The sequence below is a fragment of the Psammomys obesus genome, unplaced genomic scaffold (assembly GCF_907164565.1).
Source record: "Psammomys obesus unplaced genomic scaffold, mPsaObe1.curated_primary_1811, whole genome shotgun sequence".
Lineage (NCBI taxonomy): Eukaryota > Metazoa > Chordata > Mammalia > Rodentia > Muridae > Psammomys > Psammomys obesus.
This window is the reverse complement of record NW_026596057.1, coordinates 13,242,939-13,267,217: the sequence shown is the minus strand read 5'-3', so window position 1 is coordinate 13,267,217 and position 24,279 is coordinate 13,242,939. Positions and strand designations below refer to the sequence as shown.

The following is a 24,279-nucleotide window of genomic DNA, read 5'->3' as shown; positions in this document are numbered from 1 at the left end:
TTAATAGGAAAACATCATACAATAATATATATTAAAATCTTTATTTTTTTTTCAGAATTGAAACCCATACAACACATTAGAAATTTGTTTGATGTCTTACCAAGTACATCCTCTATCTGCATAACAACTCCAAGAGGAAATCCTAGGTAGATCAAACAAGAGGGTAGTGATGCCTACACCACCCTTTGGACAAATAAATTAGCTTCCCAGTAAGTCACTCCCAGCTTCCCCCGAATTTGTGAGGATCACCATAGGTCCTAAAAGCTTGTGGCAGACAGCAGCCAGGCCCCACTCACCACCCAGACTGGAGAAATAGGGGAGAAAGGCCAGCCTCCCCACGGAGTGTGTTTCACAGTCAGGTCACCTGGCTTATCAGACTGCTCAGGAAATGTTGGATGAACATCCCAGCCTTTAAGAGCCAAGTCCTTTCTCAGTGTCAGTATCTCCTCCTGTCAAAGCAGGACCATTATCCTCGGCAGAACACATAATGGCCACACTAAGCCAAACACTACCACGTGCCTATCCTGAAACCCAGATCTCTTGGGACTCCCAAGAGAGCTTGCTGACAATAACTGTTCATGATCACAGGATAACCAGAGAGTTGCAGGGAGGGATAGGAGGAGAGACTGAAGGAAGATAGTGCATGGGGATGGAAAGCCAGTGTGAGCATTTTAAAGAAAACCAGAATTTCTTTGGATGGCAATGCTGTCTCCAGCACTGGGAAAATCGAGAAACCGTCAGGATTCACTTGGCTAAAAGAACCTATAATGAATGTACCTGAATTCCTCTATTTTCTTCTTAAAATTTAGATTGACACTTTAACCCTGAGTGCAAACAGGGAGACATACCTTAAGAAATACCAAACATCCTCAGCAAATCAGAGCCTACGGTTTTAAAAGAAAATTACTTACAGCCCTCTCCAAGTACAATGAAGCCTTAGATTAAGGAACAGTTTGAAAACAAAAATCCTATACCCGAATCCCCCATTTCAACTTCAGAATACATGTCTTTAGGAAGGGGAGGGAACGAGGATGGAGCAGTGGGTTCTGGCTTCTTGGGTTTGTCCTGAATGCATCCATCTGTGCGGATAGTCAGCTGCCAAACTTAGAGCTGACCAAAGCCCCCATTGCCTTGACTGTAACAGCCCTAATTCTAGTAAACGAACCCAAAGAAGCCAGGGTTACAATACTTTTCAAATACGTATCTGTCTTTCCCCCACCAACAGAACTTCATGTCTATAGCTAGCCCCAACCCCAGCGCCACACCGAGACTCACACAGATATACCTTCCCTAGCTTAATCCAAGCCCCAGCTTAGAACACAGAGTTATAGTCTAATTGCCATGTCACAGCTGACTCTATCGATGCAATTCTAACTTTGTCCACTGTGGAAGTACCTCCTGATGCCAGAGGTGTGAAAATGAGGCGGGAAATGACTTTTCTGTAACTGCTCTGAAGGAAAGATGAGAGTTTTTCGAAGCAGCTTTCCTGCCTGCTCTTTTCGCCAGGAGGACCGTGTCTTCAACACTGCAGCTGAGGCTGCTTGCCTGGGAACAGTTCCTACTCACTTCCCGGGGTGTCTGACAGAATGCCTGTTCCCAGCTTAGTCAGCACTGAGGGCAGGGCTCACTGCAGTCCACTCTGCTGGCTCCCAGCATCTGGCGCTCCCTTTCACAAGTGCTAACTAGGCTAAGCTCAAGTTCAATTTCCTTGGATGTACATAGCATCAGTGTCTAAGCCTGGAAAATAGACTCAATACCGCCTTTTGTTGACACCATCTTAGTGTTTTGTGCTAATATTTGTTTTAAGTTCAACACACCAAAAACAAAACAAAACAAAACCACAGCCTATTCCTTAATCTACCTCAAAATGTACGTAAGATGTACAAACGTTCCTAATTTCTTGCCACTTAAATGAGGTTGTAGGCTATGAGGTTTCAGTGTGAGGAACCTGGGGGAATAAACTCAGATGGTGGTGGCCTCAAGCCAGGCTCCATGGCTGGCACTCAATGTCAAGCACAATGCTGAGAGGCTGGTCTTAAACTGGACAGGATGTAGAGGCAACATTCAGCTGAGTGCGGACACTGCCCCAGACATATTCCCTAGCTATGTAGTTCACCGCAGCTGCCTACATGTCAAATGACTGACACAACAGACATGGAGATGGAAGACTCTCCTCCACCATGGGCTCAGAACTCCAAACGAGACAGGATAGAATCTGGATTTGATATAAACCAAAACATTAAGGCTCTCTGTGGTGATCTCCTCAGTTCCAAGGCTCAGAAGGCTTAAAATCTTCCACTCTTCTACCTGTGGGGCCACAGCACAAGCTTGTTGCAGCCACCAGCAGGACGCTTTCTCCTAAGACAGACAGACACAAGACCATCAACCTCCTCGGAACAGCAGCATCACTAATCAAATGCCTCACAGGCCACTCTCTTCCTCAGGGGAGAAACGAGAGCCGGGCATGGCAGCTCCTACCTACAATCCTAGCATGTGGAAGACTGAGGCCAGAGGATGGCTGCCAGTTCAAAGCGAGCCTGGGTTACATAGTAAGTTCCAGATCAGTGTGGGCTAGAGTAAGAGTCTATATAGTCTACCTCAAAATAAACAATGCCATTCAGAGAAAAAGAAAGGGGGAAAAAAAAGAAAGGAAAAACAAGGATGGCAGAGATTGAAGGTCCCTGACTTGTATTATTTTAGCTTGTTTTGCTACTTGGGGCAAAAGGTGGGTAAACTAGTGTCCATAGAGGATCATGCTTGGGTAGTAATAACAGTTCCTCTAGAGATGGTTGTGGTTAATTTGAACACAACTGGGGGATGACTGTTTGCTTTGGACACATCTAAAACCTAAATAAAGGGGAAGCTGATTTTCACTAAAATCATCCTCCTGGTTCTGCAGAGTGAACCCTCCTCCTCCCTGAGATGTCAGATCCACACCACCCAACAGCTAACAGCCCCGACACCTTCCTGCCCTCCCCCTTCCTCCAATCTACCTTAAAAATGGGTCTCCTGCAGCAGACTGCTATTTTGTCTGATGCCACAACGGAGGAACAGTATATTTTTCACTCTTACTAGTCCTGTTTTTGTTTTTTAAAGACACAGGGGACTGCAAAGTGTTTCCACAGAATCCACGGGTGTGGAGAAAGGATGGCAAGGTTCACCCAAGACACACACCCAGGAATAATTCCTTAGCCAGCGTCACAGCTGCTTGTCCTTTGGTGTGGGAATAGAGACTGCACAGAGCTGCCTGCTGCTTGGCAGCCGACTGCCGAGGGCGTCAGGTGACTCGCTGGCACTGGTCTTTAGCTTCCACTGCAAGAAACACCCAGCACTCCCAGGGCTACTCTGTCTTCTACCACCAGAGCCGGCTGCTGGCCGCTCCCAGGCTGTCACATGCCATTTGGAATTCATTGTGCTGTTTCTCTATCTTTGTAAAAATCAGTTCCACTTGTTCCGTGCTGAGCGTTACAAGTGGGAGAGAGGCATCCTGTCTTCCACCAGCACAGTATCCATCCCAAACTGGTCCGTACACTGCTTGACAGTGGCCAGGACATTCAGAAGCCGCTGGTCCACAGTGTCCAAGTGTGGATCGGAGAGCACAGGGGAGATGGGGTCGTGGGCCATGGCAGATTTTAAGGCAGACTTTAGCACTCCGTTCTTTAGGTAGTTCAGTCTATTCCAAGTCGAAACCCGAATACTGAAAGAAAAAGTTTTAAAATAAATCACAAAACACCTTACTACCCAATTCAGCTTTAAAGCTTGCATGGCAGAAAAACTTTTGTTGTTGTTTTTGTTTTTAAAAATCACTTCTATTTCAGACTTGTCTCGTATGAGAAGTAAGCTGTATTGCCATGATATCCATTTGGGGGGTAATTGGAAATATATACAAAGATTATACATAATCAAAGCAGTAAGAGAAATTGAACCAATCTAAATGTTTAACAACTGAGAGGTACTTCAAATTATGGCTAATCTATCAGGAAACACCATTCAGCCATAAAAAGGTTTGAAAATTGAGTGGCATGGGGAAATGTCCATGTTATTATGTTAGGGTTGAGAAAGTTACAGAGAAAAACTTTCATTCCCTGCTGTGGGAAAACTAAAGTGCACAATTAGCATGATGAGACTACAGGACTGTGTTAATAGGAGCTATCCTTAGATATTCAGGGAAGATTTTAACTTCACTATTCAAATGGTTCTGAATTTAAAAAGTCCACCATTAATAGTAGAAAAACATTAACTTTAAAAATATTTTTTGCTGAGCAATGTTAGTGCACACTTGAGCCTTTAGTCCCAGCACTCAGAAGGCAGAGGAAGAGGCAGGCAGATCTCTGTGAGTTCAAGGGCAGTCTGATCTACAGATTGAGTTCCAGGTCAGTCAGAGCTACGCAGAAAAACCTTGTCTCAAAACACCACCACCACCAAAAAAACAAAAACAACAACAAAAAAACCCTACTTTCTTGGGAATGGAGATGGCTCAGCCCTTAACAAGCATTTATTGCTCTTGGAAAGGACCTGACTTCAATCCCAGAACCCACTTTGAGCTGCAACAGCTGCCTGTTAACTGCTGCTCCAGGGGACCTAAAACGTTCTTCTGGCTTCTGCAGGCACCGGCTTCAGGAGCACATAGTCCCACACACAGACAGGCAGGCAGGCAGGCAGGCAGGTGGCAACACACACACACACGCATAATTTAAAAAATTTTAAAGAGATTATCTATTTTCCTAAGTTACTTCACTAACTACTTGCTATGGTATTTATCACTGATAAAACTCATAGGGGAATTTGGATGCCATCATAACAGTATTAAGAGCTGAGACCCTCAAGAGGTGAGCAACTGGTGAGGGCAGAGGTCTCAGTAGAGCTGATGCTACTCTGTGCTCTTCGGTTTCCTGCCATGTGGCAACACAGTGCAAAAGGTCTTTTGGGATGCCAGTATTTGGATATTGAGCTTCTCAGCTTCTAGAGTTTGAGCCAATACATTTCTGTCTGAGGTTGGTAAGAGAGCTTTAAATAGGTAAAGGCAGTTGTCACATAGGCCTGGTGACCGAAGTTTGATCCCTGGAGCCCAGTGTAAAGGTGGGAGAAGAGCCATGTGAATAGCTGTCCTCTGACTCCACCCCCACAGCACAAACCCACAAGCCCACACCTACACCGTGCATACAATGCAAATACTAACAGCAAAATAAAATAAATGGAAGAGAAATGTCTTGGTTTCTATCTTTCTGTTATAGCGGAATGAAATGGACTAAGTGACCAACCAAAGAGAATTTATTATGTCAGAAGAGATGATTTTACCTCTCTGTAGACAGAGCAGAGGTAACAGACAGAATGTAGATCATAGCAGAGGTAACCAGGCAGGCAGAAATGTCTGCTCTGTGAGAAGTAGACTGGCTTGTTTTTGTTTTTTTGTTTTTTTTTTTTTTTTTTATTCTCAATACATTTTTATTCTCAATACTATAAAAAAAGTTAGCAAGGAAAAGGTAATTTGTCTAAGAAAACATATTCATTGTCACTCAGAACTCTCTGGCCTTCAGTCATTTTCAATAGATATGTCTGTGATCCCAGAAGGCATTGTTGCTCATTTCTCACGTACACGCAATAACAAGCCAAGGCCATCCCTATTAAGACATGGAACTTACAAGACTAGATTCTAGAGCAAAACCAGCCTGCTTTTGTTGTTAATTTTCTCTACTGCTAGTTTTTTCTCTTCAAAACCAGTTTTTTAATTTTAATTTTATTTTTATTAATTACAGTTTATTCACTTTGTATACCAGCTGTAGCTCCCTTCCCCCTTCCCTCCCAATCCCACCCTCCCTTCTCCTTCTTCTTCTCTAATGCCCCTCCCCCAGTCCAATGATAGGGGAGGTTCTCCCCTTCCATCTGACCCTAGTCTATCAGTCCTCATCAGGACTGTCTTCATTGTCTTCCTCTGTGGCCTGGTAAGGCTGTTCCCCTCTCAGGTGGAGGTGATCAAAGAGTCAGCCCATGAGTTCATGTCAGAGACAGTCCCTGTTCCTACTACTGGGGAACCCTCTTGAACACTGAGCTGCCACAGGTTACATCTGTCTATGGCCCTTGTTTGGAATATCAGTCTCAGAAAAGAAAAGACCCCTGTACCCAAATTTTTTGGTTCTGTTGCTCAACTTGTAGAGCTCCTGTCCCCTCAGGTCTTTCTATCCCTCCCTTCTTTCATTAAGAGTCCCTGCACTCTGCCCAAAGTTTGGCTATGAATCTCAGCATCTGCTTCAATACCCTGCAGAATAGAGTCTTTCAGAGGCCCTCTGTAATAGGCTCCAGTCCTGTTACCTCTTTTCTCCCTCTTCCGATGTCCATCCCATTTGCCTTTCTAAATGAAGATTGAGCATCTTACCAGGGTCCTCCTTCTTGATTAGCTTCCTTAGGTGTACAGATTTTAGTATGTTTATCCTATATGTCTAATATCCACTTATAAGTGAGTATATACCATGTATGTCTTTCTGCTTCTGGGATCCCACCATTTGCCTGCAAATTTCATGATTTCCTTGTTTTTAATTGCTGAGTAGTATTCCATTGTGTAAATGTACCACAATATCTGTATCCATTCCTCAACTGGGGGGCATCTGGGTTGTTTCTAGCTTCTGGCCATTACAAATAAAGCTGCTATGAACATGGTCGAGCAAATGTCCTTGTTGTATACTTGAGCATCTTTTGGATATATGCCCAGGAGTGATATAGCTAGGTCTTGAGGTAGCACTATTCCTAATTGTCTGAGAAAGCGCCAGATTGATTTCCAAAGTGGTTGTACAAGTTTACATTCCCACCAGCAGTGGAGTAGGGTTCCTCTTTCTCCACATCCTTTCCAACACGTATTGTGCCTTGAGTTTTTTATCTTAGCCATTCTGATGAATGTAAGGTGAATCTCAGGGTGGTTTTGATTTGCATTTAGAAGTACACTGTTTTAAAAGAAGGAAGATCTGTCTTTGTACAAAGCACAGAAGAGATAGACTAAGTATGACAGACAGTTTTCTTATTCTGAATTGTGCTTTAAAAGCCTGAGAGCTTTGTCACTTGACTGACTCAGCACCAACTTCACTCTTCAATATATGCTTCTCCCAAATGGACAGAATTCCTTTAAGGATGTCTGCTCAGCCAGGCACTGTGCCACACGCCTGTATTCCCAGCACTCAGGGAGGCAGAGGTAGGTGGTTCTCTGTGCGTTTGAGGGCAACCTGGTCTACAAAGCAAGTCTGGGACAGCTAAGGGTACACAGAGAAACCCGTGTCTCAAAAAACCAAAACCAAGCCAAACCCAAACAAAACAAAAAACGTCTGCTCATAAGCCTTCTCAGTGGAGGGCAGTGCAGCAGGAAGGGGCTGCCTCACCCCTCTGGCTACTGTAAGGTAGATAGCTCAGTGGTGCAGGAAAGAGGTCACCAGACTCTGGCCCAGCCACATCGTCAGAAGACTCACGCAAGCTCATGAAGCTGCAGCCTCGCCTGCTGATAACTTCCGTGACCCTTTCTCAGACAGGTCTCATGTAGCCCAGGATGACACTGAATCTGCTGTACAGCCCAGAAGGACACTGAACTCCTTCTTCTCCTACTACCACCTCCCAAATGCTGGGGTTACAGCACTCTGGCTCGTGAGGCTGTCTCGACTGTAGGATGCAGTATGGCATCTGCCTGCTCTGATTCATTCTGCAGGCCCACAGATGTGCCTTGAAGGGGGCAGATCAGACACCAGTTGCTAAATGCCTCTATCCTCCCTGTTCTCAGTTTCCCAATATTAGTAAGAATTAGGGCTAACCAGGAAAATAAGTATTACCTTCCAGAGAACCCTGTTTCCTACTGAAAAAGAAAAGAAAAAGAAAAGGCTGAGTATCGTGGCACAACCTGTAATCCCAGTACTTGGAAAACTGAGGCAAGGATACTGGCATTTTGAGATGAGCCTAGACTATATATGGAGAGCGTGTGGGAGGGAGGGAGGGAGGGAAAGAAGGAAGGAAGGGGAAAGGGGAAGAAATAGAGAAGGAGGGAAAAGAAGGAAAGGAAGGAAGAAAAAAGAATGAATGGAGATGGGTAGGCTGAAGAGATAGCTCAGGAGGCTGGAGAGATGGCTCAGTGGTTAAGATCACTGTCTGTTCTTCTAAAGGACCTGGCTTCAATTCCCAGCACCCAAACGGCAGCTCACAAAACTGTCTGTAATGCCAACTCCAAGGGATTTGAAACCTTAACACCAATGCACATAAAATTAAATAATTTTTTTTTTTTTTTTTAGAAAAAGATAGATGCTCACTGAGTAGAGTGCTTGCCTGCAAGCACAAAGACATGAGTTTGATCCTTACAATTCATGTAAAAAGAAGTTGGGTATAGTGGTACATAATCTCAGAGTCCAAGAGATGGAGACAGGGAGATCCCTGGGACTTACTGGCCACCAGCCTAGTCAGTTCCAGCGCAACGAAAGACCTTGTCTCAAAAAAGGGAAGAGGTGGATAGTGCCTGAAAATGACACCCAACGTTGTCCTCTGGTCTACACAAACACTAGGGTACACACATGCACACCTGCACAAATATAACAAAAGAAGGGGGGGGGTCAGGAGCAGCTGGAGTATAACTCATTGGTAAAGCACTTGCCTAGAAGGCACAAAACCTGAATGTAGTCCCAGCACCGGAAAAACAAACAAACAAACAAACAAACAAACAAACAAACAGGAAGAGAAAGGAGGCAAAGCCACAGGTGCTGTGTTTCCAGGCTGACCAGCAGCCAAATGAGGCAAAGCCCATTGATCCTTGCTACATAAACTTCAAAGTCAGTCCAGGAGCAGGAATGAAGCAGGAGCAGGCCAGGCTTAATTTATTTGATCTTCTTGACTTCTCAATTTCTTTATTCTCTAATATATATCACTTATTAAGTACTTAGAGAAAGTTATTTTTTGGTTTAGGTAATTTCAAGCTAAAATACTCAAACTCTAGGTGAGAGGACTTGAAACCACAAGGTAAACCAGATACAGCAACTAAGAATACAGATTGTAACGAATTAAAAAAAATTTTTTTTGAGATTTTTTTCACTATGTAGCCCTGGCCATCCCAGAACTCACTATGTACATCAGGGTAACCTCAAATTCAGAGATCCATCTGCTTTTGTCTCCTAGGAGCTGGGGCTAAGGCCCATCTGTTTTTAGCAGATGCTAGGAATGTTAAGCCAAACACACACATATTACTATAGATACTACAAACTCACTGATAATTCAAAATTCAAAATTAATTCTGAGCTTCGGGTGACCTGCCTCTGCCTTTCCAGCAGCTCTGTCAGGATTCACAGGGTTTCCAGGTTGTAGAAGAAGGAAAAGCAACTGGGATGTTTTAAGGTCAAGAACACTGATGTGCTGGTGCCTGACTCTGAGGAGGAAATGCAGGCAGACACAGCTGCTGTGGGTAACTTACATGCAGCACTGATAGAGAGGGGCCAGAATGCTTCTCTCATCCAGCAAGGGATTCCCAAAGCTGAAAATCAAATTAAAACAACCAATGAGCTGCAAGTACTTACTCTCTTCTCAGCATCAAAAAAGAACATATTCCAGAAAAACCCAACTGTGATCCTAGATAATTTCATGCTCCAACAGCTCAAATCATTTAAATTAAAAATAAGGCAGGCATGACTAATAGACTCAGGATCATTAACAGCCTGAACTAAAGTATCAAACAGCAAATAAACTCATGTAACAAGGACCCTTTGCCAAGATGCTGGGGCGTAACTGTGGGACCACACCGTGAGTTCCTAGTCCAAAGGGAGAATTCCAAAGGTCTGGAAAGAAATCCAGGCTCTCTCTGCTGGTCTCCCCAAAAGGCAGGTGGCTATTACTTCCAGAATCACTAAAACCTTATTCCTGCAAACAAGCCTGATGGCAACTTCAAACCAGAAAAACTGCCCAGGGCTTTCACAGGCTGAGACAGCATAAACGGTAGGAAAGGAATGGTGACTCTGGGAAAACGGTCACCCTTTCTCCCCGAGGACAATGCAGGGAGAGCAGCTGCCCACAAATTGTTGCTCCTTAATCCCTAATGCAAGGCTGTAAGAGGTGAGGCTTTGGGAGATTAAGTCCAGGACAGTCTGACCACCAGTCCTCCTGCCCCAGCCCCCCTGCTCCTCTGCTAAGGCAGAGTGAGCAGCCTTGGACAGCAGCAAGAGGTGAAGAAGTGTCAGGAGGTGGGGCCCAGCAGAAGGAAGTTAGATCACAGCATGCATTCTTGATGGGGATTTCGGGACCTTGGCCTATCTGTTTCTCAGATGCCTCGAAGCCAGCAGCTTTGCTCTAAATGTGTTCCCAGCGATTATGATTCTGCCTCATCAAAAGCAATGACACCAACAAGCTTCTGAAACCATGAGCTGAATAAGCATCTCATTCCGACAGGCTAATTCAGTCTTTGCGAAGCTGACTACCATGGTGCCTTAGAGAATGGCCCTCTTTCACACAGACACTGACAAAAGACAGCCCTGTTGCTCTGTACCTTTTGGCATTATCAAGAAGAATAAGCATGCTAGCGCCTTCATCATCTTGAAAGCTTTCATAGTGGTGGCGGTCGGCATTGCCAATCAAGTAATCAAAGACAGCAGTGTCGATGATGTCCAAGAGGCGTGGGCCTGAGTCATAGGGGGACGTTTTCTTCACAGCATCGCAGTAGCTCTCATCATATTCCCACCTGGAGGTGAGAGGCATTGTAAGGGTTACTGAGTGCCAACCACACCTGACTGCAGTTTAGCTCCTTGAGTCCCGTGAAGGCCATGTGCTAACAGTTTGCCTGCCAGCCTGTGATGTTATTAGAAGGTGGAGCCTTGTTGGGAGAAAGCCTAGAAGGTGGACACAGTTACCTTGGCCTTCCTTCTCTCACTGTTTGCTTCCTAGCCACCATGAGGAGAGACGCTTTCCTCCACAGCCTACGTGTATTGCGTTGACACTGTCTTACCAAAGCCCAAAGCAGCAAAGCAGACCAAGCTGGGCTGAAATATCAGAAACTGTGAGTTAGAAGATCCTTTCTTCATTTAAAGTAGTACGTATTTTGTTAGACAGAAAGCTAATGCAGAAAATTGGTAACAAGACAGGCTCATTGCTGTGACTCCCTGACAGTGAGGTTCACAGGCCTTTGGGACTGGTTTGCAAAATTAGAAAAGTTTAGAGAAGCAAGCTATGGAAATTAGAGACTGCTGGGAGGTTCTGGTGGGGATCAGAGGCTGACAGCAATACAGAGAACAAAAGCTGTGTGCTGATAGGTTTGGGAGTAGACAGGGACTCCATTGGGAAATGGGCTAGAGGCTGATCATGCTACATTCTTAAGAAAACCTGTGTTTTGTCCACATGCTGAGACTTTGTAGAATGTCTTATGTGGCAGAGGCAATCTGAAGGCAGCAGTGTGGGACTTACTGGCTGCTTTTGGCCATATTGACTGTGAGAAGTGGAAGCAAAATGCAGAGTAAATAGACCTGAAACACTTGTACTTGAACCAAGAAGCACAAATAAAGTTCAAGCCAAGATAGGCACAACTGCTGAAGAGACCAGAGCCAATAAAAAAAGCAAGAGCTTTAGAGGAGGATGGTAGGAAAGGTACCTTGAGACATCTCAGGAACCTGCGAAACCCTGCCCATCGCAGGCTAAACTTCTGTGTTCAAGCATCGAGGCACTCAAGAGGCCACTGTGGTCCAAGAGGGCCTGGATGAGCTCAAGAGTGCCAGACCTTGGCATCACCCAAGTGATGCAAGTGGTAGCAGGCATGCCTAATGTGAGAACTGTGGACCACTCCACTGAGATCAGATCCCAAAGCGGCCCTGAGAGGGGGCTGACAGTGTTGAAATCCTGCCGTCTCTTCTTGCTTTTGTCTAATCCTGGCTCTTCTCCTATTCTTTGGAATATTACTGCTTCTCCAGTGCCACTGTCTCTTTTGATCATATAACTTGTTATTTTAATTTTTAGGGCTCATAGCTTAAGATTTGCCTGATGTCTCAGGGACTTTAGATGTAGGCCTCTCAGCAATACAGGTAGAGTTAAGATTTGAGAACTCTTGGAGGTGGGCCAAAAGCACGAGACAGACATGAGCCTGTAGAGGCCAGCCTCAAATGCTACGGCTTATAGCTTAAAAACAAAAAAAATTTTGCGTGTGTGTGTGTGTGTTGTGCATGTGTATATCACGTGTGTGTGTGTGTGTGTGTGTGTGTGTGTGTATACATACACAAGAGTACCACGTGTACACAGGTGCTGGTGGAGGCCTGAAAAGGCTGTTGGGTTTCTGAAGTGAAGTACAGGTAGTTTGGAACCCCAAATGTTAGAGTTGTAAATGAAATCTAGGTCCTTTGCAAGATCAGCAAGCGCTCTTGACCCCTGAGCTCTCTCTCCAGGTCCCCATGGTTTATATTTTAAATGTCCCCTAAAGACCACGTTCTAAAGCACTGGCTCAACCTGGGAGCTTTCAGGAGCTCCTGGACCTTTACAGTACGATGGAAGCTTAGTCATGGGGAACATGCCTTGAAGGGGATATGGGGGATCTTTCAGGAAGTCCCTGCTTAGCTGGTTTGCCCTGGCCTTTCTGTCTTTGCTTTCCAGCACAACAAGATAAGCAGCCTCTGCCACCACATGCTTCTGCAATGATATACTGTACCACCAGGAGCCCAAAACAATGTGGCCAAGTGACTATGGAGTGAACTTCTCAAACTCTGAGCCAAAATTAATCTCTCCTCTTCCCCCCACCCCCAAGACAAGGTTTGTCTATGTAGCCCTGGCTGTCCTAGAACTCACTGTGTACATTAAACTGGCCTAGAACTCAGAGATCTGCCTTCCTCTGCTGGGATTAAAGGCGTGTACTACCACTGCCCAGTGTAATCTCTCCTCTTTTTAGTGATGGAAAGATGGCTGACACACTGGTACTGCTGAAAATAGGGCCCTTCTTAGGCAGGTTGGCCCTAATTCACAATTGTTCTTACTCTGGGACAGATGGCTGGCTCCCACTACTGGCCTGGTACAGCAAAGGATTAAGCCATGGCTCACAGGAGCATTTACCTGGCCAGTTTGCCTTCTCGGTAGGTCCTGCCCCAGGGGTGTCGATGCTTCTGCAGAGGCCACACATCTGGAAGCCAGAGTGTGACAGATCCCTCCATCATGTCTCCATCAGCACATGCTGGCTCTGTTTCTCGGCAATAATAGCACTTCCCATAGAAACAAGTATTGTTCCCTGCAGGATTGAAAGGCACCAGGTATTAAGAAAGAAAATTAAGAATCCAAATTCTCCCCCAAACAAGAGCGAACAGCTAAATAAACAAGCCCCACAAACATTAAAATCCCGACATTACTTCATTTCACACATGTGTTTCCTATGGAGGTAATAAAGGCAGACAGTGTAACAAAATCTGCAGTGAATGAGAGACTATACTAGAAAGCAAATCTTCCTGTGTCTCCTCCTACCCGGCCTCTCTCCCAGAAGCCAACGGCCATCACAGTCTTTCTCTCAACTCACAATATTTAAAAGAGAGCAATGTCTTCCTGTTCTTTATCAGAGTTGAGGTTTTGCCCAAAATACCCTGAGGAGAGAGCAGACACATACTTAATTTGGTCACATATGGGGCGGGCAGGAGCCTGTAAGTAAACAGACTGAGGATAATGGAACGAGGCTTCTCACAGATGGAAAAGTTAACACAGAACATACCATGGCAGGAATAAATCCTGCCATGAATTAGAATCAGAGATTCTGATTTCAGTACACACCCAGAAATAAAGACACAGATGTATGTGTGTACATTCGTACATCCGTGTTCCTGTGCGTGTATGTATTTCCTACTCTGCCCTTCCAGAGAACCTGGAAACAATGAAATCCAGGACCTGCTCAAACCTCGGTTCCCGTCCTCCCTCTCTTCTTGTGGTAACAGGGCCGCATGGACGCAGGGCAAGCGCTCCATCGCTGTGTCATATAGCCAGCCTTCTTTCCACTTCTAAGGCTGGCCTGGACGCTTACACCACAAGGCCCAGCTTCACGTATCACTTTCGAAAGACCATTTCTTTTGATATGTTTTTTTCTTTTTCTTTTTTTTTTTTCTTTGTTACTCTTTTGTTTTTCCAGACAGGGTTTCTCTGTGTAGCCCTGGCTGTCCTGGAACTTGCTCTGTAGACCAGGCTGGCTTTGAATTCACATAGATCTGCCTGCAGCACTCCCAAGTACTGGAACTAAAGGCATGCGCCAGCCTGGCTCTAAAGACCATTTATATTCTACATTAAAAAAAAAAAAAAAAAAAAGGCCGCTTGTTGAACAAGCAACTGCCTCCAGGCCTGAATCAGGGAAGGCACTGTTGAGCTTGGACCATCCTGATACACCAGTAAGGAAGGGCTCAGAGAACACTGAGACTGGTCCAAAAGGACATGGAGCTGGTCTGTAGGGTTCCCACTGGCTACATCTTCAGTCAGAATATCAACATAAAAAAAAAAAAAAATTGCAACTCAGAAAGTTAAGTCAGTGAGTTCCTCATGATATGAATAAGGAAATGTATGAGGGCTGTTCTTGTCTGAACAGAATGCCTACGAAGAAGTCTATAAAGCAATGTCAGAATTATAAATTACCATTTCAAAACAATCATGATAACTGATTCAAACACAGGTGATCACTGTGCTAAACGGGCGGGTTAAAGCTTGGTAAGAAAAGGAATGTTTATATAGTCCTACCTGGGACGGGATGCTCAGGGGTGGAGCTTTTGCTTAGCATAGCCGAGGCTCTAGAGTCAGCCTCCAACACTGGCAGATGGGATGGGGCGGGGAAGCAACTGGATGTTAAACGGCCTGTCTATAAGCAGCACCTCCCAGCTCTGCAATTACACATCATCACCACCCTGGAGAGCTTGAGGCCTTTTACATTTTGATAGCTAGTCAACAGTTCCCTCTTGATGGGGACTTTAAATCCAGCCCTTGGGGTAAACAGAGGATGTCTGTGACTTTGAGGCCATCTTGGTCTACACAGGGAGTACCAAGACAGCCAGGGCTATACAGAGAGGCCCTGCCTCAGAAAACCAACCAAACAACCACACAACCAAAAGGCCACCTATTTGCTCTAATTTTAGGATCATTTTCACAGTTCCTTACTTTTTATATGACCTTTAAGAGTCTTGTCTGTCTTTTCTCTAAACTATGTTATTGTTTCTAATGTAATCAAGTTAAATTTTTTTATTTAATTTTTCTTATTTTTGGTTTTTGTGAGACAGGGTTTCTCTCTGTAGCCTTGGCTGTCCTGGACTCTCTTTGTAGACCAGGCTGGCCTTGAATTCACAGTGATCTGCCTGCCTCTGCCTTCCTGAGTACTGGGATTACATGCATGTGCCACTGTACCCAGATAAATTTATACTTTTTATTGTTGTAATTATAATCATTCAATGTGTTACTTTTAACTGGTTGGAATTAAAAAATATATATATTAAGGTTGTCCTGCAGTGGAACAACACACCTTTAATCCCAGCACTGAGGAGGCAGGGGCATGTGGATCTCTGAGTTCAAGGCCAGTCTGGGCTATAGCTGAAATTCCAGAACAGCCAGGGCTAGAGAGAAATCCTGTTAACAAACTAAATGAATTACTGATTCAAAAAATGAAAACACACAAAACAAAACAAAGCAACTAAGACACTATATGGGGTAAAATCCAAACACTTGGTTTTGGTAAATAAGAATCTTACATTGGGGCTGGATAGCTCTATGGTTAAGAACACTGTTGCTCTTCCAAAGGACCCGGGCTCAATTCCCAGCACCTACATGGCAGCTCACAACTGTCTGTAACCTCAATTCCAAGGGGTCTGACACCTTCACACTAGTGCACGTAAAATAAAAAATTAAATAAATTATTTTTAAAAATAATTAATTATTTTTAAATAATTTTAAATAATTTAAAAAATAAATTATTTTTAAAAAGGCAGGGTGTGGTGGCACATGCCTGTAATCCCAGCACTTGGGGAGGCAAAGGCAGGTAGATCTCTGTGAGTTCAAAGCCAGCCTGGACTACAAAGCAAGTCCAGGACAGCCAAGGCTATACAGAGAAACCCTGTAACAAACAAACAAACAAACAAACAAACAAACAAACATACAAAAGAATCTTATTTAGGAAAAGTATAATGTATTAGCTAAGAGTTTGTGTTTATTCAGATTTCTGGAGTAAAATACATGTGGGAGTTGGGGCTGGAGAGTGACCCAGGGACTTGCGCACACTAAGCGAGGACTCCGGCACTACGCTCACACTCAGCACGACGCTGAGCGTGCAATTACAGCTCTCAAGCATGTTCATTCCTGCACTGTGAGCTGGCGAGCAGCAAACAAGCCTATTCAATGCTTGGTGTGTGTCTGACACTAAATGTGCTTTTTCTGACTTCAGTTCCCATTACACTCCGCCTCTGAGCCTCTGTCCACTAAGTGGACATACTCAACTCCGGAATGCTTATCTGATCACAAAGCTCTCAATACTCTGCTTGGCTGAACTATCAAATCTAAGCCTCCATCTCAGGCTTTTCTCCTTTAGTTACTAAATGACTAGCTCAACAACCTCTTAGATGACCCCGAAACAAAATACCCCAAATCAGATGCAGTATCTCTTTCTGTAGCACTTCCCCCCCACACACACACACCCAGTTGACCGATTCTATATTCACTTAGCTATCCAATCTAGAAACCTGGAGTCATTCCTAAGTCTTCCTTTCTGCTCACTGCTACGTTCCAGTTCTCTTGACTTCTATCCATCCTTATCTTCACTCTGCCTCTCAAAATTCTTTCAACAGCCTGCAAGGGCTCTCACCTTCTGAGTCTCCCCATCGCCATTCACCCTCTACAGTATGGCCACAATTGGCTTTCTAAGTTCAGATCGGACTGCTCATGTTCAGACTCCCTCCGCAGCTCCCCAGTGCCTGAGGAAAGTGTTGGCCACTGAGCAGGAAGCATAGGCCCTTCAGTGACCTGTCCTGACTACTTCCCCTGCTCACTGGCTAAACCCACACGCTCCTTCTACTTGAGCTCACACTTGTCCTGCGTGTCTGTCCTCAACCTAGATCAATAGTAACTGGAGGGCTGGTGGGGTGAACTGGACAGGAACAAAAATCCAGCTTTATTTTCTCTAACGTCTAGCTGAAATTTAGTGTTTCGACCAATTACGACAATAGGAACCATAACTTCCCTGTCACTTGGTCACTAAGAGAAATCAGAGTTTTCTGTATTGCATTACCATTCTTATAGATTTTTTTTTAAACAGGTATTGCTTCACCTCATTTTTAAATATGAATCTATTCAGTCTAGTAAAAAGCAAGGTGAAGTTCAATTTTCAAAGTCTGTTTCAAAATTTATACCATGAAGTAGAGCACTGATTCATCAAGAAGCCCAGACAAGAGAGCATAGCACCTCTATATTCTTTCTGTTTTATCTTTCACACAACAAGAACAAGACTGAGTAGGTCACCTGCCACAGTACGATAACGGGGACCTGGGCCGGGAGAGTCATACCTAGGTCCCCAAGTCATAAGCTAACCCTTCAAGGAAGAGCAGTGGCCCGGATGCACTTCTACAGCAGCACTTCCGGTCACCTTAGAGTTGCTCAAGTTTCAATTCTTTATCACGTATTTCTGTTTATGTGTGCGTATGTTTCTGTTGAGGGGGAAACGTGCAGACCAGAAGCTGACAGAGTGCCTTCCTCAACTGTTCCCCACCTTAGTTTTTGAGCAGGGCCTCCCCCTGAACCTGCAACATAACAGCAATTTGACTACATTGGGCGGATAGCGAGCACCAAGGATCTGCCTGTCTGTTTCCTCAGCACCAGTATTACAGATGCCCACTTCCATGTCTGTTTTTTCACACAGGTGTGGGGACCCAAACTCAGGTCCTCACGCTTGCACAGCAAGCACTTTACAGACTGAGCCCTCTCCTTGGCCCTTGGGTTTCACTTCTCAAAAGACAGTTCCCAAGAGAACACATATATTAAAAAAAAACAATCAGGACAATGATATGCAGATAGTAATTGATTTAGGCAAACTCCTGCATTTGAGACTTAACTGGAAGATCAAGCAGAAATAAAGTTACCGCTTTCACTATTGATAAATGACTTCACTTCTTACTTCAAGAAGATATATTAGGGAGAAAGTCTCATTTCCCACCTTCACTATTAGATCTAATTTCCACACTAACATGAGACGAGGCTGCCTATTTGCTTTTACGTTCCCTTGAGTTCTTTAGGAATGAAAGATGCAATTGACTTGCTCAGTGATGCCCCAGTTGTTTACCTTCTGATCACGCCCTATTCAAACACCCTCTACGATCTCTTACCTACGGTTAGGAAGGTGCTCAGCAGCTGCTCCGTGGCAACAGGCTTGATCTCTGTTCGCAGATTAATATACCTGCCAACGACCAAGGGAGCTCGGCGGAAACCCAGAATCCTAGTTTTGACGGTTGAAGAGAGAAGAGAAAAATCTTTGGAGATACATTTTAAGTAAGTTTCAAAAACCATGGTCAATCCTGTTAAAGATATCAAGCTCTTAGAGGTGGGTAGGCAGGTGAGTAAATCTTGGGTTTTAGAGGTACATTTATCCATGAGTTTGTCAAGATGTACATTATTCAGTAGTTCAGCAAAAAAGAAAGGGGCAGGTCAGATAAAATGTAAGAAATTGTTAAGCCCAAAGGACAGAACATGAGTTTCTCACAGTACCCTCTGCTTCTGATAGAAATTTTTCATAATCAAAAATAGAATAAGTGCTAACAAAGCATTAAAAAAACACTGTGCTTAGACTCAGATGGATTAAAAGCTTTGATAAAACACACCCACAGGGCAGTTTAAATAAACACACATTTGATGCTCTTTCTAATAGTTAAGCCCTAGAAAATAATTCTTTGTTTTTATTTCTTTGCTTTTTTTTTTTTTAAAAACAGGGTTTCTCCATGTAATAGCCCTGGAACTGGCTTTGCAGACAAGACTAGTTTTGTACACACAGCAATCTGTGTGCCTCTGTCTCCCAGTGCTGGGATTAAAGGCGTGTGGCACCATGCCCAATTGTTGTTGTTTTTATTTTTTGAGAGTCTTACTATGTAGCCTCTGCTGGCCTAGAACTGCTAAGTAGGCCAGGAGGCCTCAAACTCAGAGATCCTTCGCCTCCCAAGACTGGGTTAAACTTGTACACCACCACACTTGTTACTGCCCTTTAAAATGTCATTTCCTGGTCAAAAAATACATATTCCCTAAAGAAAATTTAGAGGGGCAGAACTTAAAAGCAATGATGAAGAAAACTAAGGTCGTCCTTAATTCTCAAGCTTAGCAACTACATTTTGACATAAGTATTTTCTCTCACATTTGTAAAAACACACGGGTATGTATAAACATACACCTAAATTTGACTTATCTTCTTTCTTTCTAAACAGGATCTTACTCTGTAGCCCAGGTTACCTGTGAATTCTTGCCTCAGCCTGCTGGGCTCATAGGCATGAGCCATCACACCTGGCTTAATAGTAACTGTAGCTATACAGAGAATAGTTCACTACTCAAGAAACAAATGCTATGGAAAGATATATATTTGCCAATAATGGGGAGGATACAAGATAAAATAATGATACCTCAGTCTACATACATTAGGCTGATGAAATTTACTATGTTGGGTATGCTGATCTAGACGTGAATAAGGCTCTCTTCATGATCTGCTAGTGTCCAATAAACAGAAAGCAGAAGGAGGGAAGAAAGTAGACAGAAAGGTAGAGGACAGTCTAATTCTAGTGTGCCATTAAGTGAGGGGTTGGATTTATGGAACTCTGCCTGTAGTTCCTCTACGAGGCTGCAAACATCCACAGTATTATAATCATATAACTTTTTCTCTATCTAGAGATTTAAGTTACTATCAAATTTTCTCTAATATAAAACACTAGTAAGAAATGTCTGTATCTACATACTTTTTAGTTTTCTTTTGTACTTTCATAGTACTTCTTAGAAATATCTTAGATATACACTAAAAGGTAGTTACATTTATTCAAAGGCTATGAACTTTTAGATCTAATTTCTGATACAAAATGACATAGTTCTTAACAGAAAGAACAAAATTAACAATGCTTTAAGCCATATGAATTCAATATATTCCTGACAATAAAACATTATTTTAAAAAAAAAATCTTTGTCATTTCAGCAGGTGAAAATAGTAAGCCATGGTTTCCAAAGGATTTTTAAACATTTCTAGCAACAAGAAACCTGTCCAATGTTTATTCGCACTAATAACTGCTATCTATTCTCTTACCTATGAACGGTATCTAGCCATGTTACTCGTTTTTAGACAGTAGCCTGGGCTAGCCTCAAACTCCTCCTGCTCCTTTCTTAACTGTATAAGCACAAGAATTACAGGTGTGCACAACCTGCTCAGTTCTACCTGTGCTTTCTTCTTCTTCTTCTTTTTTTTTTTTTTGGTGTGTGGAGGGGGGTGGGGGGTTGAGCCAGTGTTTCTCCATGTAGCTCTGGCTGTCCTGGAAAACTCTCTGTAGACCAGGCTGGCCTTGAACTCACAAAGACACACCTGGCTCTGCCTCTGCCTCTGGAGTGCTGGGATTAAAGGTATGCGCCAGGACCACCTGGCTTCTTTCTTTTTTTTTTTAGGTTTTCAAGTCAGGCTTTCTCTGTGTAACAGAAAAGCATTTATTGGGGCTAGATATGGCTCAGTAGTTAAGAACACTGACTATTTGTCCAGAGGACCTAGGTTCAAATCCCAGCACCCACAAGGCAGCTCTAAGTGATGTGACACATACATGCAGGCAAAACATCATTTTTAAAAAGTATTTATTTTAGGAGCTGGAGAGATTGCTCAGAGGTTAAGAGGACTTACTGCTCTTCCAGAAGTCCTGAGATCAATTCCTATCTTCTACATGGTGGCTTGAAACCATCTACAATGAGATCTGGTGCCCTCTCCTGGCATGTGGATGTACACGCAGACAGAACATTGTATACACAATAAATCTTTTTTTAAAAAAGTATTTATTTTACTTTATGTATATGAATGTTTTACTTGCATGTCTGTTGGTTCCCTGAAACTGGGGTTGCAGATGGTTGTATGGGTGCTGGGAATAAAACTCAGGTCCTCAGAAAGAGCAGCAATAAGAGCTCTTAACCATTAAGCTATCTCTCCAACCCCCAATTCTCTGTTTTCATGGCCCATATTCTACTTCTGTGTGTGTGTGTGTGTGTGTGTGTGTGTATGTGTATAAACATGAGAATTCTTCTCAACCGAGAAAAGGACAAAAATTTGCCTTTTCTTTTCTGATTTCCTCATTTTATAAACAGCTTCTCTTTTCACTGCTAGGGGTCACCTACAGATAGGCAAGTGCTCTACCCCTGAGCCACCTCCCCCTCCCTAGCCCACAATCACATCTTTTAGTGTTTGTCACTATAAACTGAGTGCATTTGGGGGGGAGGGGGGACCACAATTTGGCTAAGAGTTACCTGTAAAAACAGTATCAATCTTTCTACAAAGCCTTATACCTCTAGTTTTCTGAAACAAAGTGTTGCTATGTGTAGGTTGGTTTTACTCTCACTATGTAGGCCAAACCAGCCTTAAATTCCCAGTCCCCATGCCTCTGTCTCCCTCATACTGAGATTACAGATGTGTGCCACCACAGCCAGCTACTGGTTTTATATTAGAATTCATGGTGATTTTGTTGTTGTTAATCACTCTGATTTTGAAGCTGTGTGTATATTTTATAAAGAACAACAAAATCCATTCTCAATTCCATACAATATATTTTCAGTTATGGGAGGTATTATTTATAACAGAAACAAAACAAGTATGAGGCCCAATTAATGAGGCCAATTCAATATAGAGATCTGAATTCAACTTTCTGTTTTCATTCTGACATTTTATTTACCAACTAATACCTTCAACCATGATAACATAAGACGTGCCAAGAACGAAGTGAAGTAACAGGAAGTACAAGTCTGTGGTTGCAAGTATTTAACCCCATTGTGGCTGGAGAGATGGCTATGGTCAGAAGCACTTGCTCCTCTTGCAGAGGACCTTGATTTGGTTCCCAGCATCCCCACAACAGCTCATATCTGTAACTCCAGTTCCAGGGACTCCACTGCCCTCTTCTGGCCTCCCTGGGCACTAGACACACATTGATATACACAGACATACATGTAAGTGAAACAGCCATAATATAAAAGAAAAATAAATGCCTTAAAAATTTACTGTAGTTTTTTAGGCAGCAAGCAAGTATTAGGTACTTACAGAACTACAATGGTACTAACTGATCAGCTATCAGCAGGGAACGAGGCCTGGTACGGCCACATCACTCACTTCCTGAGGAAGCCCACAAGTTCTCTTTGAAAGAGATGATGAAAAAGAAACAAGGAAATGTAAGAGGTTACACATACCTGTCCAAATGAAAGGCTGCCACCTCTGCATTGTGTCTGTCATAACCAGCGTATGGCTCCCCTTCTATCACATAGTCTCTGCTATACCTGCAAAGGGAATGGGAGGCACAGGCACAGACGTCAACTACATCCGCATTGGCAGTGACAGCACAGAGAGAGAATCCACACTTCAGCAAGCTAGATCCGTTCCAGATTCCTTCTCTGTCAGCCTTGAGCACTGGGTGTTAACACAATGGCTGGCAGATGAAGATGAGTTGATAAGAAAACCAGAATACTGCTTCTAACCTCAGAAATCATTCTTTGAATAAAACATGGATGACATTAGGATATATATATATATATATGTATGTATGTATATGTATGTATATGTATATATGTCAGTATAGTTTAAGTGCAACCACAAGGTGAGTTTTTCTGGAAGGGAAGAACCATCTTTGTATCTCCAACATAGTATTCCACCCAGAGTCATGCTGCTTAACAAGTGTCTTTTAAAATGCTTATTAAAGTGACTGAAAAAAAAAAAAAACAAAGAATGACTTTACTTAGAGGAATGCCTATTGTAAAGCTATCGAAGCTTAAATTTCTTGGGGACGCTCTTCCTGACACCTCTGTTTTGATGATGGAAAGGCAAAGGTGCTTCTGCAAGCTTCAGTTTGAATAACCATTCCTTTTCTCTTTTCAAGTTTATCCCAGACTGGTACTGAAAGGACAGCGCTGAGCAAACCTTTCTGTGTCCCAGTGATCTCTTATCTATAAGACCAGAACTGGGCTTTCCTTCAAGGACTCATTTTTAAAGATAAAATTTAAAGTTGCTAATTGGGAAGGAGAAAGTATTAAACTCACCTGTGGCTGCGTGCCTGCATTTCTGAACCAAAGGGACCTACAGGGCAAACTACGACATAGAAGCTGAGACTCAGTGAAGAGCAGTCCCAATGGACACGGGATTTCTGATGCTGAAACAGTGGTCATCAAGTGGGAAATGAAACCTCCAGAAGTAATGACTGTCAACGCTCTTATAATACGAAGTGAAGCTTTATTCTAAAGCATAGTTTCCAGGCACAGTGATGGAGGGATCCTATCAGCAGGCGACCGTGCAGCACCATCCCAGCCCGAACCACATACCATGCATTACAGCTCCTGGTACAAGCAATTACTTAGCCTCTTAGGTGTATACTGGCTGCCTTGACATCGTTAGTTTAAAGACACCACTGCAGCAAAAGCTGACACTGTAACAAGCACTTCTCCTTTACACAGGTGTAGGTGGCCGTACAGCACATCTCAGGACTTCAGCATAATCACAAGAAAATACAAGCTGAGGCAGCCTCCCACTGAAGCATTACAAACCTCTCCAATATATCTAAAGGCTGCTCAGGAAGAAGTGCATGGACCTAGAGAAACCTAGGAACGCTGAGGGTAGGCTTGAGAGTAAGGAGGAGTAAGAATTAAAATGAAGAAAATGACCTGGAGGTGACAGGAGCTTCACAAGAAGACTAACAGAGACAATTAACCAGGGCCAAGAGGGACTTGCTGAGACTGAAGCATCAACCTACGGACCTTGCATGGAGCAGACCTAGGCCCCCTACAAAGATGTAGCCGATGGGCAGCTCAGGCCTCATGTGGGTCTCCTACAAAGGGGAGCGGGGGATATCTCTGACATGGCCTCTCCTGGCAGCTTTTCAATTACTTCCCCCTGGAGGGACTGCCTTGCCAGGCCAAAGGGGAAGAGGACTTGCTCAGCCCTGATATGCTGATGAGCTGGGGTGGATAAGAAGAGGGAGCTCCCCTTTTCTAAGGAATGGAGGAGAGGGAGAGGGAAGCAAGGGTAGGACTGGGAGGTGAGGAGGGATGGGGCTATGACCAGGATATAAAGTGAGTGAGTGAGTGAGTGAGTGAGTGAGTGAGTGAGTGAGTGAGTGA

General features: G+C 43.7%; 1 protein-coding gene across 3 annotated transcripts in view; it reads right to left on the bottom strand.

Annotated features, from left to right (window-relative positions):
* Nucleotides 1-17: 17 nt before the first annotated feature.
* The window catches only part of Fam20b (FAM20B glycosaminoglycan xylosylkinase), a 65,554-nt gene continuing 41,292 nt past the window's right edge, over nucleotides 18-24,279 (bottom strand). For all 3 annotated transcript variants that reach the window (XM_055624456.1, XM_055624455.1, XM_055624457.1), the window contains 6 exons: nucleotides 22,363-22,449; nucleotides 18,294-18,403; nucleotides 13,027-13,198; nucleotides 10,490-10,681; nucleotides 9,425-9,484; nucleotides 18-3,697 (listed from right to left, as the gene is read on the bottom strand). In XM_055624456.1, coding sequence (XP_055480431.1) covers nucleotides 3,466-3,697; nucleotides 9,425-9,484; nucleotides 10,490-10,681; nucleotides 13,027-13,198; nucleotides 18,294-18,403; nucleotides 22,363-22,449 — 853 coding nt within the window. In that variant the 3' untranslated portion in view covers nucleotides 18-3,465. The remainder of the gene's footprint in view (nucleotides 3,698-9,424; nucleotides 9,485-10,489; nucleotides 10,682-13,026; nucleotides 13,199-18,293; nucleotides 18,404-22,362; nucleotides 22,450-24,279) is intronic.